This window comes from Ochotona curzoniae, unplaced genomic scaffold, assembly GCF_017591425.1.
Source record: "Ochotona curzoniae isolate NIBS_2020 unplaced genomic scaffold, NIBS_Ocur_1.0 contig_605, whole genome shotgun sequence".
Taxonomy (NCBI): Eukaryota; Metazoa; Chordata; class Mammalia; order Lagomorpha; family Ochotonidae; genus Ochotona; species Ochotona curzoniae.
Genome location: NW_024466491.1, coordinates 824,391 through 840,360, shown reverse-complemented (window position 1 = coordinate 840,360; position 15,970 = coordinate 824,391). Strand labels below are relative to the sequence as shown.

Genomic DNA, 15,970 nt, shown 5'->3' with positions numbered 1-15,970 from the left:
TTCATGGTGCCATAATTTGTTGTTGTTGATGTTGTTGTTGTGGCAGTTCTAACTCCTACCATTTGTTGACCTTGTTTCATGGCTTCTCACTTATGGTAATGTACAGTGATGGAGCACTGGGGTCTATCATATACAGATGTGGGGGAATAATGGAACATGTGTCCCTGCTTTCAAACAAAAGATGGATTCCCAATGAAACCGATGGGTCCACGTGTGTTATTATGCGTGCACCAAGTCCATCGCTGTGGGACAGTGACACTGTCTCACCTTAATTAGCATGAAGTATTTTCATTACAGGACCTCGCTTGGCATACAGAAATGTTTTTGACTAGGAAACGTTCCTATTACTCAAATATGGTTTCAAATCTGGGTTGTATCAGTTATAAGCCAGTGAGCTCACACAGGAACTGAAATACACTGTACCCATTTTCTCATTCATAAAATGGGGATAATGAATGTACATATTATTATACAGGATCATAAAATAAGATAATTATTAATAACAATAGTACAACGATATATAGTCAATAATCTTCATATGGAATTAGAAGAGTGCTTAGTTTATGAGAGGTGCTGTATAAATGTTTCACTATGTCTTATTCATGTATTATAATCTTTTTCTATGTAAAAACATGGTCCCTTCACAAAGAAGAAATCATATGAAAATATCTAACCCTGTATGTGGATAAGCACATACAATATATAAATTAAATAGAACAGAATTACAGAAAGAACGTTAATGTGTAACCATAGTGGAAAATTTCACAGCCTCCACTGCTGAATAAAGAAAAAGATACCGAATACACAAACTATATTTGAACACACACTTAGGCTGTGTTCACGTACTGTGTCCAGGTAGCAGAGAATATGCATTTTTTCAAAGAAACATGAAACATGGATAAAATGAGTAGGTTTATCGGTTACTCCATTTAGCTGAAAGTTACTGCTACATCAACTCAAAAGTGAACCACACATTACTTGGGGTTGAACTAAGTCGATGATGCATTGTTGTTAATCACAGAAGCAACCTGGAGCTGCTAGTTCATGAGAGGCTTCTGAGGAATGCAAACAGCTGACTTTCTTCTGTTTAGTGGACTGTGGCTTTTGTCACCATGGTCCAAAAAATGGCTCTTCAGATTCTAGACTATGAGACCACATGCAAAAGAATGAAAAAACAGAGAAAAAGTCTTGTGCCCACCCGCCCCCATCACTGACTGACCTACTCCTTAGGACTAGCACCGTGCAACAACACCTGGGTTAGCTTCAGGAAAACCCTGAAAAGGTTATTTTCACTACTGTTCATGAACAACTGGAATAACTTCTTTCTTTTTTTCCCCTTTCTTTCTTTAAATAAATAAGCAAGGGAAAATGACTACTAGTGAACAGACTCACAGTCTTTGCCATGTTAGAACAGGAAGAGGAATAGTTGATGGATGTCATGTTCTTGCCTATACTCAACCCCGAGAAACACACTTGAAATCAGCTTTGGTTCCCTAAATATCATTCTGGATGTGGGGAATGCTAAGTCTTCAAGTTCTTAAGACTTAAATAATAGTGGTTTCAACAAAGACATATCAGTTATGCCCTGTGTAATGGACATGTGACCCAGCAAACAAGCTTAAAGACACTCTATACGTAGCTTTTAAGCAGATATCAGAAATTGGGGCAAACACTGATCCTTGGGCTATCAAGTGAAAAGGAAAACCTCATAGAGGAGGCCAAGATAGAGACAGACACAAACCTATGTTATGTCTTCTATGAGTTAATGGAGCTAATCATACTTGTCAATGTAGAACTGAGTGGATTACATATACAAGTTTATCAAGGTATTATAAGGTATCTTCCATCACGACAGGTGAATTCTGAACAATTTATTGCATGGATTTGCCAATTTTTTTGACCTAATACTACTAAACTTTCATTTCATCTTGCAAACACTGAGATGTATCCATGCATTCGTGAGACCCACAGAAAAATCAAAGTGGTGAGTCAATGTCTTGGGGGCAGAAGCAGTTGAAGTGCTAAGGTTCTTCTCCACGAGCTGGAAGCCTGCCTTTGTTAAAGTTTGCAGCAAAAGTCCTCTAGCAGACAGTTCCCACTCAATCCCTGATGGAGTTTACATCACTCCCCACTGATTGCACAGATGTCCCTACCTTTTTCAATGTGTGACCTTCTTGATAAATTGTCATATGAAATAATGAACCTGATTGTGTGTGTGTGTGTGTGTGTGTGTATTAATTCCAACACTAACTCTCTAAAACTTCCAAACTTCTCAAAATGAACATAACATGTTTGTCCCCTGGGTAAAAACTTCAGAGTTGATACTCTTGTGTGCTCTAGAGGAGTTAGGAGAGTCCAAAGCAGGTTGTTTGTTCAGAGGTGTTTTTGCTCATCATGGACACTGGCAGGTGCACAGCCTCCGGGCACAGTGATCCCCTGAGTTCTGATCACAAGGACCAGAGGCCATGGCCTCACTGATGGGATGAACTGTGAAGCATCTCCCTTTGGACTTGTGTCCCTGTGTGGCTCCACAGACTTGCATACTATCTACAAGTAGAAGGCATACAGCATACTGGAGATGGAAATGGGGGTGCCCTGAATGCTGCTTTAGCCTCCACAGAAACAGCTGAGAATGCTAACAAAAACCAGCTCCCATGCTTCTACTATCTGAAGGTGCTTGGGGCTTGATCCCGGTAATGGGTTGCTATACCATGCCATTGCCTGTCATGTTTCTGTGCCTGCTCCTGAATGCTTGGGGCAGTTCCCAGGACAGCCAGCCCCAGTACTGCTATAAGCCATTGGGCTCCAGTATCGACACTGATGGAGACCTGCTGCTGGGTGCGTTTTTCCCCCTTTACTACATGAAACCAGAAGCAGCCAGGATTCGTTTATCATTCCTAACCCAGCCAAATGACAAATTTGCAGCAGACAGGTAAGCCCAAGGTTGAGTTGTGTGTGAGCTGTGCTTATGTCTGTGTGTGAGTGTCTGCTTGTGTCTCCCTGTGCTTACTCCCTGTTCAGAATTATCAACAATGTATACAGAAGCTGCAGCAAGACACACAGATGGAGGCTGGTGTGTCCTTCCTCCCTTTCCCTTTAATACTCGTCCATTCTCACTTTTATTTGTTGCCCCCCCTCCCAGGCCTTCATACACAGATTGATGAGAAAAAGCAAGAGTAAGACATGGAGGGTGAAAGAGAAGAGAGGAAATATTTCATATCCACTCCATTGATCTGAGTCCTCACTAGCTCCTGAAATTTCTGAAATGAATGAAGCAGACAGAACTCTAGTCTCAACCTCTCCATCCCAGAGCAAACCACATGCAATGGTGATTTGGCATGAGGTCAGTGTCGGTCTAGGCTCTCAGTCTGTGGAATCACTTTGAAAAAGTGTTCCTGAGAGCTCAGCCTACTGTGTGTGAGATCCACCACCCTCCATGCAACCTTCCACACACAGAGATCAGTAATTGGATCTCTCAGTAGAAGCCTTGCGAGCACCTGCTTGTGATTCAGTCACTGACTCTGGGAAGAGGGAGGAGTGAGGACCAGCTTTTTCAGAAAATCATTACAGAATTCTGGAAGGCATATTTGGTGTTCTGCCTTCTGTCCTCCAGTTGGCAAATGTCAGTCCTCCCTTTGTGTGGGCTTTGGAGGGTCAGCCAGGGTCTGCATTGGTCATCACATTGTTGAACTTCCTATGCCTAGGCCTGGGAAAGTGCTCTGTGCCACAAACATCCTACTCCAGCTCTAACTGCACTTCCATATGAGGTACTACATGAGAGTTGTATGTTCCTGTACCCGATGAACTCCGTGTTACTGTATCCATGAATACCCAGTGCAATTCTGTATGTCTTATGCCCACATCTTCACCCAATGTTGGACACGTCAAGTGTTGCTCAGTTTGCAAGACTCTGTGGAATAAGCTAAAGAGTATTTTGATTTGCATGTTTTACTGGTTGGAATTATGGGGCACATTGCTGGATGCTGAGGTGTGCTCTTTTCAACAGCTAAATTTTAGTCTTGATGACAGACTTGCTATCAGCCTGCAGCTTGCCCATCACTCTCACAAATCCTCATTCCTGTTTTCAGTGTGTCCTCATTCCTCAGTCCATCCATCCTGCCCAGGATACAGCCAATACACCTTGTGTGTGTTCAGTCCTCCTCTGATAAACATTTCATATGAACTGACTCATTTTATTTGGAATCTTTTTCGACCGTCACCCATCACTGCACAATAATCTGTTTGGCCATGGCGTGGCTTGTAGCATTTGTTTCTCACAGTAATTTCCTATCTAGCTCTATGTTTGGCATCAAAAGAATTTTGCTCACTTATTACACATGGCAGTGTTATGAAAAGTGTATGTTTTTCAACATTCTGGGTATAATGTTAACCGTGTCAGCATCTACAACTTCAATGTTTGCAAGAAAAGAATCCGTGGAGCAGCTTATGTCTTGTTCCACTGCAGCACTGTATTCTAGAATCAATGCCTCATTTCATGATCGACTTTCAAATTTTTGAAAATGACACACATGCATTTTGCCACACTTTTTTTGTGTGTGTGAAATGGGACAATATTTCCACAGAAGAGTATTGCATTAAATTGCACAAGAGGTTTCGTAAAATTAAGTGCAAAGGTGCCTTTTGCGAGAGAGCAAAACTTCCACTCCAACTGGTAACAGTCGAATGCTTTTACTCAACCCCATCCTTCCACTCAAGCAAGACAGAAAAATGCAGAGAAATGTTCTGGAAAACAATGCAAAACTGAAAAATTAGAATTCAGTGCAGGAGAAAAAGAATGAATGAAAGTGAAGGAAATGCTGTGAGAAGTCATGAACCAAATGTTAATTATTCAGACAAATATAACTTAACCAGTTGCTTCCACAGGAGTTGATATGTGACAGTGGAACTTTCAGACAGGGCTCAGGAAGATGGCTTTGCTGGATCTATTCAAGAGGACAATACTCTCAAATATTGGAATAACCAACAAGCCAGAAGGTATTGAAAGTATTGCTGAAATCAGGAATAAGAGAAAGGCTTTCTACTCTCTGTGTGTCCAGGTTGGGGCACATTGAGCTTTTCCTGGATGGCTCATGGAGGTGCTTGAGCAGAGGTGTCCAAGAGCTATTCTGAAATCCTGTAGAGCTCTGCTGAGCTCCTCTCTGCAGCTCCATAAGCACAGCTGAGCTACCCCAGAATGGCGCCTGATTCTGTCTATTGTTGCTCAATAGCACTGCTGTATGGCTGCTCTGAATTCCATGGTCTGATCCTCCTCTGTGTTGCTGCCCCTCTGCTTAGGTGGCTGTGGAAGAACTACCAATACGTGCTGGCCTTTTACTTTGCCATCCAGGAGATCAATAAGGACCACCACCTGCTCCCAAACCAGTCCTTGGGTTTTCAGTTGTACAATGCTTTGGCCAGTAACAGCTTCACACTGTTGAATGCCCTGTCCTGGCTGACGGGGGACCATATCTTGACTACCAACTACATCTGCCAGACACGGAGTAAGTCAGTTGTTGTCCTTGCTGGAACAAGCTCAGTGTTCTCTGCTGAAATGGGGACCATTTTGGAGCTCTACAAAATCCCACAGGTGAGTGGAATGGGAATTCTGTTGAGCAAACTTTTAATCTCCTCCAAAGTCACTGTGACATGTTTCATGAAATGAAAATGTAGCAGTATGTAGCTTCTATTTTGAACTCTCCTAGGATCATGACAGTTTCAAACGACTCCATAGTGCCACTTAGATCAGAGGTCCTTCATGCCCTCTAACTCTGCCCCCTTCATATCCACCCAATTAGATTTCATCACATATTCATAGTTAATTTTACAGGTTTCATTCAAAGTGAACGCTGTGTTTGTGCCTGTGTGTGTATGCATATGTGTTTGTATATATTTTTGAAAGCTGAGAAATGAAAACAAACCTTGCAAGCAGTGGATTCCCTTTCAGTGGTTGAGTCATGAAAATTTGCAACAGTGCTGGTGTTGCCTGGCTGGAGTGAATTCCAGGACCCTGCCATTCATTCAAATACTTTCAAATAGGGAACTGGAAGTCAGTTGCAGCAGCCATTGGTGCTGCCTCTCGGACTCTAAAGTTTTTAGAGATTCTAGAAGGGACCCCATGCAGACACATGGAACTCTGGAATCCATAATGCACGGAGGAAATAGCCAATGATGAGTCTAGGCTGAAAAGCACTTTGACCAACACTCGGAGAGCGTAGCTGATGATATCCTTCAAGGAGAATCAGGTGAAGCTGTGGAAGCAGGTGAAATGGGAAGGATTAAAAAATCGACAGTCTGTGGCTGATGCTTTAGCGAGGTAGAATGAGCTTCTGCGTGTGTTGATGACGTCACACATGGGAACTGGATCACGTCTGGGGACCCCACTACTGAGCCAGCTCCATGCTTGTCACCTGGCAATGACGCAGAGGATGCCTCAAACACCTGGGCCCCTGCAACCTTGCAGGAAATTCTGAAGGGGTTCCTGGCTTCTGCCTTCATATGGCCTCAGCTCTGGATCTTGTATCCAAAATTCAAGCCCCATCTGTTCTTACCCTGGACATGATGAACTCACACATTTCCTCCCATGACACAAATGAGGTTTCCCATGTGAAACATGCCCTTCTCTGTGCCCACAGGAATGGAACTTGGCCATCTCAACTGGAGATTATCTTTACCCAATAATATTATGTTCTGTTTGTGAGACATATTTTTTCACGTGTTTCTCATGACAGATACTGCTGGTTTTCTTTCAGCTCACTTATGGTCCTTTTGATCCCACGCTGAATGATAAGGAGAAGTTCCCATCACTCTATCAGATGGCCACCAGTGACAGCTCTCTGGCCCATGCCATGGTCTCCCTGCTGCTGCATTTTGGCTGGACATGGGTGGGACTCTTGGTGTCTGATGACATGAGAGGAGAGCAGTTCCATCAGGACATCCAAGCAGAGATGGTCAAGAGAGGAGTCTGCTTGGCGTTTGCCTTCAAGCTCCCTGAGACAAAGACAATGTATGAAAACTCTGACAGCTCTTTCCTTTATTGGATCAGCATTTCCTCTGCAAATGTGCATATACTGTACAGTAACATCAGGAGCCTCTTTACCATGGAACACCTAGGTGTATACTATCTAACCGTGGGGAAGGTGTGGCTCATGACAGCCAAGTGGGACATTGTTGTGGATGAGACACATCACATGTTGCACTCTTTCCATGGCGGCTTTTCCTTCTCACAACACAAGGGCCAAATCCCAGGACTCAAAACTTTTCTCAAGACAGTGAACCCGTCCCACTACCCAGAAGACTTCCACTTTGGTGAATTGTGGTTTCATTTTTTTAACTGCCTACCTGCTGGGTCAGGTTGTGGACACATAGGAATCTGCCGTCCCAATGTTTCCCTTGAAAATATCCCAGGACACATTGACATGCTGACCGTGTCTGACTCCAGCTATTTTGTGTACAATGCTGTGTATGCAGTGGCCCACGCCCTGCATCGGGTGTTTCTGGAGAGAGTAGAAATGGTTTTCCCAGAAGACACAGCTCAACCTCTGATTCTTCCCTGGCAGGTAAGCCTCCTCCACAACAGGACATGCCTTGAGCATCAGATGGCAGTAGCATCTCACCAGGATAGTTTCATTTTGACATCAGCATGACAAGTCATGAAAGAAATTGGACTCTTTCTCAGTGTGCTGTAATTGTTGTTTATGTGCAGAGAGAGTGCATATGTGCCATAGAGCATGTTTAAAGATTTTTTTATTGACCTGTAGTATACATACCAGGAAATGTGCAATGAGCTTATTTTCCTGTTATACTCATAACTAATGCACAAATTAAAGCATCACTAGTGCCCCTACATTCCTCACTATGCCCATTAAATTTCTTTAACAGGGAGAAGAGCAAAATACAATGATCATCTTGGTAAGCTTCAGGGAAGGAATGTTTATAACTGCTTTGTAAATCATATGACACCTACATAGTTTTATTCTCTATCACAAATAAGAGAAAGTATGGTTGTTTTCCTTTTTGAGGCTGGTTATTTCACTAAGCATGCCAGATCTCCGTCTGAGGTGACTCTGGGGTCCACCCACTTCCTATGACAGTGGTAACGATCAGTCTGGCCTCTTGGGAATAGGAAAGGGCAACAAAGTCAATTTGGCTGTTTCTTGCTGGAGAGGGACGTTGTCCCTAAGCGGAGGTCTGGATGTGGCTCTATGGGAACCGGTGTGCAGTAACATCTAGTTGAAAGTAACCCATGAGTCTCCACAATTTTTTTTTTTTCTTGGATGAACCTTTGGAAGCAAGCAGCAATGGTTATTAAGAGACCTGTAATTATCACTGGAGAGAGTATCAGAATGAGCCATGACATGCATGGGGACTCTCAAATATTGAGACCAGAGTTGCTGATTATTGAGTCTGTTACTATTGATTGTGAGGGTTTTTTTTTTTAAACACCAGTTTCCACTATACCCAATTATTGTTGTAGCAGCAATATTTTTCTTATAGGAATACACAGGTTCCCCTTTGACTTGGGGTGAGGAGATCCAGTGCTCGAAGGTTTTGTAAGGCTATTTCTGCCGGTGATGTGGTCTGTCATATGTAAGGGTCCATTTAGTTATCAGGAGGTGGAGCAGGATTATTAGTAAGATCGGAGGTAGGGGAGGCATCTTGGCGTTTAAAGGTTAGTGGTAGTAGGCACTGTCTCTTGAACCTTCTGCTGAGATGAGGTAGTGGCTGGAAAAGGCTTGAGACAGGAATGATGGTATTAAGAGGAGTAGTCCAGAAGTTTGGCTGCGGTGGGTGTAGCGTGGATCACTGTGTGAGATCCGATCCACTACGGCTGAAATGAGACTGGCTGAAGAGTCTTGAGCAGAACCAAGTCTCCCAGTTGGAAAGGAAGGGCATCTGGATCCATGGATGAGTTTGGGTCTGAATGTGTAAGGCATCAGTTCGCATGCTCTCAGAGAAGCTGTATAATTAGTTCATTGTCTGTCTGGATAGCAGTCGAGAGGCCAAACTCTGAAAAAGTGTCAACCGGGGTGAGTATCAGATTTTTTTTGTGCTGAGTGACAGTGCTGCTGAAGTGACATCAGCAAGGGCTATGTCTTGAACAGGATGACGGAGTCCCCTGTTACTGATGATGATGCATTCCCACACTTGAACCCATGACAAGGTGACTGTTCAGACCATTAAGCCTGCAGTGATTAGGCACCCTGAGGATAAACCGGAGGAAAAGCAAGGATTTCCTAAGACATATGTACCTCCCGTCTCTTATTCAACTTCTCTACTCTTTCTAATTACGGCTCCCCTGCAGCTTCACCCACTTCTGAGGAGAACCCACTTCACCAACAATGCAGGAGATGATGTTTCTTTCCACAAAGGAGGAACCCATATGGAAGAGTATGATATCCAAAACATTGTCAGTTTTCCTGCAGGCCTCAAATTGCTGGTAACCATTGGAAACTTCTTCAGGAATGGAAGTGACCAAGCCCTGGCCATCAGGGAAGACATGATAGAATGGCCTGTTGGATTCAAGGAGGTATGGTTCTGGGGACAATTCTGGACATGCTCGTAAGAAATCGACTGGATATGAATCTCTTTGGAATTCATGATTTCAGACATGGGAGCTTTAATTTATTAAAAAAAACACACAGAACACCAAAGTTCAGCAGACCAACATATATTGCCCGCTTTCTTGACATCTGTTCTACCTGGGTCTGTAGTCTTGGAAACATTAGAGTTAAAGGCACAACTTGTATTCAGTGAGACATAGTTTACACCATATATTATGAGCATCCAAGGCAATACTTCTAAAGAGCTTCCTGATCTCCTAAATTTTCATTCAGTTTTGAGGTCAAAAGCTGTAGGTTTGGCCAAGGAAAAAAGCAAGCACAGGTGCAAAGGGCCAGAAAGTTTTGTGGCAGAGCCTGCCATCCAGGCAATGTTCCAGCAGCTTGTCTCCACACCTGCCCAAAGACCTAAGGCATTCCTCCCAAGGTTCAGGGCCCAGTTGTCAATTCTCAGCACATACTCCTCCAAGCTCCTCATGGCCACAGCTGGAGTCCTGAGAGGACTTTAACGTGAGCCTTTAACTCCCAACCAGTTCTCATGTCATGTTTTGGCTTCCAAAGTCATGGGGCCTCCTACACTTAGAAAAGCCAGTGAATACTGCGGATGCATATTTGTTTGAGATGATACTATTTATAATTTGGGCATCTTCATCTATTCAGAGATTGAGCAATGAGGATGATCAACATTGGTCCACAGAAATCAATGTATACATCTGCTGAATGTATCCCAAAGCAGACATTGAACTTGTTAGCCACGTACAATGAGATTCATCAAGGTTTATTGCGGTACGAACAAGGCAAATCAGGAATTGATGTATCCCCTCACCTTTTTTGCACATTTGCTTCCCAATTTCGATTGTCATTACAAGTGTCGCTAAGTTTCAATATCTCGTACGTGTGGTACCTCATAAAGCATGCATCAAACACTATGTATTCAATCCACATTTGAAATGCCCCAGAAAGATTAGGGCACAAGTCCCATAACACACATACGCTAAGCCCAAAGGAACTTTCAGTTTTCAGAATTGACTATCTCCCTGCATTAAAATTCAGAAGCAGATAACACACCATTTCTCTGTTGCTTTGTGCACACAACTTGCATATATATAGGTACTCAGCGAGTAGTTATTCTCTGGAATGAGCTTACTCATCGTTGGTTTTTTTTTTTTCTGTCATGTAGATTTCTCTCTTCAAACAAGTGTCGAGGAGGGCAGTGGCAGTGTGTGCAGTGATGTGCAGTGATGAGCCAAACCCTCACCAATGCTTCTTTTTTTTTTTTTTCCTCCTCAGACTCCAACATCTGTATGTAGCCAGAGCTGTGGTCCAGGGTTCAGGAAACAGTCAGAGGAAGGAAGGACTGCCTGCTGTTATGTTTGTGTTTCCTGTGCAGAGGGGGAAATTTCCAATCAGACAGGTACACAATGTGTGTGTTATCGAAAGGAACTCCATTTTGTCTACGGAATATTCTGCAGTGGAAGCCGAGTGTTTGGTTGTTTTTCCAAGTCTCTCAATAGTTTGTTATAAAAAAGCCGTGGTGTAGCAGTGCTCAGCTGTGACATTGGTTCTGTCAGGGAGCCAACATCAGCACCCCGTGCTGCGTCACATAGTCTCAACCCAACATCTTTGAGTGAGTCACGCTGTGTAAATAAGAATTACGCGTTGTGTATGTGTCAAGGCTGCCTGTAGGTTCTTAGAAGGCATGAAATCAGTACTTTTTCATACAGCAATGACAAACATGGAACTCCTGCAGGTACATTGCTTCGGAACTATTTTATAACGTGTTGGTTGCATCCTTGATATTGTGCAAAGTACTAAGGATTCATAACCTATACCCCAACCTTGTTCCATAGAGGTAGAGAACAGAATAAGAGAATTAAAAATATGGTGAAATGTGAACATACAACATTCCAAAACAGGCATGTTTGGATAGCCTAAGATTTTACACCAGCTCCGAGTTTAAGGATTTAGCTATCCAAACCAAGTGTATCGAGAAACAAAATAATGCATTGGACCCCCCTGAGAAAGAACCCCATTGATCAAACTAGCACAGATACATGTATAATGTTCAGAATTTATCCAAAGTCAAGCCCCAATGCCAGTCATCCTAGCAGTAAATATTTTTATTTCAATCATTTCGACCAGGAAACAACAACAACAATATATGACTTGTATTTTCATCTCTTAGGGCAAGCAAAGTAAAATCTAAAATATCATTCATTGTGATCTTTGGTACAATACATACTTGTTTATCTGTGCACAGTGTATTAGCAAAGCAGGGTATTAGTAAAGCAGGTGTCAGCAGCACCTGTAAAAGAGATGGATGCTTTAAGAAAAGACAAGTAAGACAGCATTCTGCTGACATATTGCACAGAAGTACGTTATCTTTTAAATATATATATATTTATTATTATTTATTATTTTGTTATTTAAAAGCTATATTTTTTAAGTATATATTTGAAGGTGGAGTTACAGAGAAAGGTGGAGAGATAGAAGGTAACAGAGAAAGATCTTCTGCTCCAATCTCCAGATGGACAACAATGTTGGTCCATGCTGGAGCTTGCCTAAGCCTTGAAGCGAGAACGTCATTGAATCCTTCCAGGTGATGTAAGCAGCCTGAACAGTTGGCACATCTTCTGGTGCTTTTCAAAGGCTTTGAGCAGAGAGCAGGATCAGAAGTGGAACAGCCAAGGACTCAAACTGCTGGGGTGTTCTCATGGCAGGCAATTCATTCTGGACGCAATGCCGGTTGCCAGAATGCATCACGTCTTCTTGCAGGAATACAAAACTGGATAAGATCATTGTTGTAAACGGAGCCCGGGTAATACGACTTTCGATATCGAATTGCTATTTCCTTGAAGCAAACACACACTCACCAACTGGCTTATCCTTGATGGTGTATTTCATGTTATGGAGGCCCGAGTGATGTGTTTCAAGACAGAAAATTATGTCCAATAGCCAGAAGGTTCCTGATATTCGACATGAGCCAGAAAGGTGAACAAGCCATGCACCGGACGAAAATGAATGGAAAGCTTTAAAAATACCACTAACCAATATAATTTAATGTTGAAAATATAACGACAGGTTTTTTTTTTCAATCACATCATCTCAGCATATAAAAGCAAACATTAACAGGATGAATCCAGGGTAGGATGTAGAGTCCTGATTAGAGTCTGGTTTTCACGCAGGTGTGAAATCACTTAATTCTCCCTCTAAGTAAAAAGCTTTGTACCCATGACTGCAGAAGCTTGGGCCGCCCATATCAATACAGACTTCTCCAGAAAACGCATTGTGGACACTAGGCACAAGCATGAATCTATGACCATTAAAATATCAGTGATTGGGTCTGGCACAATAGCCTGGCAGCTGGGATCTTCACCTCCCATGCACCAGGATCACATGTGAGCACCAGTTATGGTCCCTGCCACACTGCTTCCCATCCAGCTCCCTGCTTGTGGCCTGGGAGGGCAATGGAGCACGGCCCAAAGCCTTGGGACCCTGCACCTGCGTGGGAGAACCAGACGAGGCTCCAGGCTCTTGGCTTGCAATCAGTGCAGCTCCGGTTGTTATGGGCACCTGGGGAGTGAATCAGCAGACAGAAGATCTTCCTCTCTGTGTTACCTCCTCTCTTCATAATAGCTGACTGTCTGATAAAAACAAATCCTTAAGAAACTAAAATAAATAAAATAAAATAAAACAATCTCAGCGATTAAAGCCTGTGTGAGTGTAACACAGGTTGAACAGGTTGTTTGAATGGCTGTCTTCCAACTGCGGGTAAGAATTCTCCTACGGTCAGAAATCAGAAATGTGCCCTTGTATGACATAATATAATGCCCTACCAACCTGTACATCAAGGACCATTACAGAGGTGACTATTCTCCCAACAGGGAAAGACTGAGTTACTGCAAGGGAAAACACGAGTCTCTTTCTTTGCTACAGATGCAGAGCAGTGTATCCAGTGCCCAGAGCAGGAGTACCCAAACTTGAACAGGACTCACTGCCTCCCCAAAATGGTGACTTTCCTGGACTTTGAGGATTCCCTGGGAACGGCTCTGGCATGCATGGCTCTGACGCTCACTCTCCGCACTGTTATGGTGTTGGGGGTCTTTGTGAAGCACCAAGACACACCCATCGTCAAGGCCAATAACCGCAACCTCAGCTACATCCTGCTCATCTCACTCCTCCTCTGCTTCCTCTGCTCCTTCCTCTTCATTGGCCGTCCCAACACAGCCACCTGCCTCCTAAGACAAATCACATTTGCCCTGGTGTTCACAGTGGCTGTTTCTGCCGTGCTGGCCAAAACCATCACTGTGGTTCTGGCCTTCAAGGCCATGAAGCCTGGAAGGACCATGAGGCGATTGCTGGTGTCAGGAGCCCCAAACACTGTCATTCCCATCTGCTTCCTCATCCAACTCACTCTCTGTGCCATCTGGCTGGCAACATCTCCTCCCTTTGTGGACACAGATGCACACTCTGAGCATGGACACATCATCCTCTTGTGCAACGAGGGCTCCATCACTGCCTTCTACTGTGTGCTGGGCTTCCTGGGCTCGTTGGCCCTGGGCACCTTCACTGTGGCTTTCCTTGCCAGGAAGCTGCCTGACACGTTCAATGAAGCCAAGTTCCTGACATTCAGCATGCTGGTGTTCTGTAGTGTGTGGGTGACCTTCCTGCCTGTGTACCAGAGCACCAAGGGGAAGGTGATGGTGGCCGTGGAGGTCTTCTCCATCTTGGCCTCTGGTGCTGGTCTCCTGGGCTGCATCTTTGCCCCCAAGTGCTACATCATTCTCATAAAACCCGAGAGGAATTCGTTGAAAAGCTTCAAGAAAACAACAGGTTCCAAGGGAATCTGACAGTTTTCCCGAGAGTTTGGGATCAAAAATTTTACTGAATTACACTCAGATGTAGAAAAAAAAAAATCACAGGAGTTCTTTCTTTCTGAATACTGCTTGTGCAAAGAACAATTAGCCTAGCTGCTCCTTAGAATGAATGTCCACCCCTGGCTCTGACCTGCTCTCTGATTACTGTTTGGGTATCCTGGATCCTGCTGCACAAAGTGGTTTGACTCCTGTTGTTGGTTCTAGTCACAACCTTGAAATAAATATTGGGATGGAGAGATGTGTGCTATAAAGTGGGAAGGGTCTCATTTTGTCATGATTCTCTCTCTCTCTCGCTCTCGCTCTCTCTCTCCGAATTAGTAATCAGGTTTAGAAAAATTTTCTAGCTTGAGTAAAAACATTCATGGTATAAATCAAATCTGAGATCCGACACCAGGTGCAATAGCATGTCGCTGTATGTTACATGGCTTTTTTCTGCAATGCTTTTTCTGGAGACTTACAGAACAGTTGTCTAAACAGTGGAATATTACTTATGTCCTGTAGAATGCATGTGTGACCCAGAGGACAAGGTCTTCGTCATATTCTATTAATTACCTGTAATCAGAAAATCAGAAACTTTGCAGTTGCTCACACTGATTTTTGCAGTATCAAATAAAAATTACATTGTCATGTAAAAGTCCAGGAAGAAATGTGTGCTGTGAATGAGCCTGTACTAACCCAGCTTGAAATGGTTCATCATGGCCAGAGTTTTCCACATCCATCAAGACACAGTTGTGTCCCCAAGTAAGTGGGAAGATAAAATTTTAAGCCAAATCAGAAGATAAAGCAATGCATTGGCTAATGGACATACAAATGTAGAATCAGTGTCATGTAGGATTGAGGATCCCCTACACATGAATAAAGACATTGCAACATAGATTGATAATGAGTATTTATTAAGATGCTTTGAGCCAGTCCAGTGTCCCCACAGAGTAACATTAAATGAAAAATAGACTCTTGTCCCTGCTAAAGAAATCACACATAACGTGCAGTGCAACAAGGCAGGGGTACAAAATATAAAATCTGTGTGACTTGGAAGTCGTATAAAATATGAACACTTACATTGATTGCACGTGACAACTGAACAGAATGCAATCCGGTCTTCATATTTCATGTTCAGTCAGGGATATAAATGGCATGACTGTTGTAGCTTTAATGGGCAAATGCAATGTCACGTACACCATGAATTATTTTTTACTGAATATAACTGCTTTTCCAATCTTCATCACTTACTCTGAGATGGAGACAGCGATGTCTTCTGCTGTACACCTCACATCTGTGCATCCCAACGCCTCATCAGGGCTGTGACCACAACCAACAACCACAACCTGGGTAACAGAACCAAGGCACATGAGCCTTCTCCACTTCCATCCAGGCCTCTGGTGATGGAGCCATCACTGCACCTAAGTATGATGTGTCCACTTCCTTCCAGGGACCCCAGCAGGGGTCAGAACCAGGAGCCAGAGACCAAAGCTGATGTCATTAACTCAGAATACGCAGCTAAATGCCATGAATATAATTTCTACTAAGTAAAGGATT

General features: G+C 43.3%; 1 protein-coding gene across 1 annotated transcript; it reads left to right on the top strand.

The window, feature by feature from the left end:
* Positions 1-2,696: 2,696 nt before the first annotated feature.
* On the top strand, positions 2,697-14,407 carry LOC121162941 (vomeronasal type-2 receptor 116-like). The gene is made up of 7 exons (XM_040990164.1): positions 2,697-2,838; positions 3,143-3,176; positions 5,296-5,587; positions 6,750-7,556; positions 9,302-9,526; positions 10,848-10,971; positions 13,494-14,407. The coding sequence occupies exons 1-7, from the start codon at positions 2,697-2,699 to the stop codon at positions 14,405-14,407; spliced, it is 2,538 nt and encodes an 845-aa protein (XP_040846098.1).
* The last annotated feature ends 1,563 nt before the right edge of the window (positions 14,408-15,970 follow it).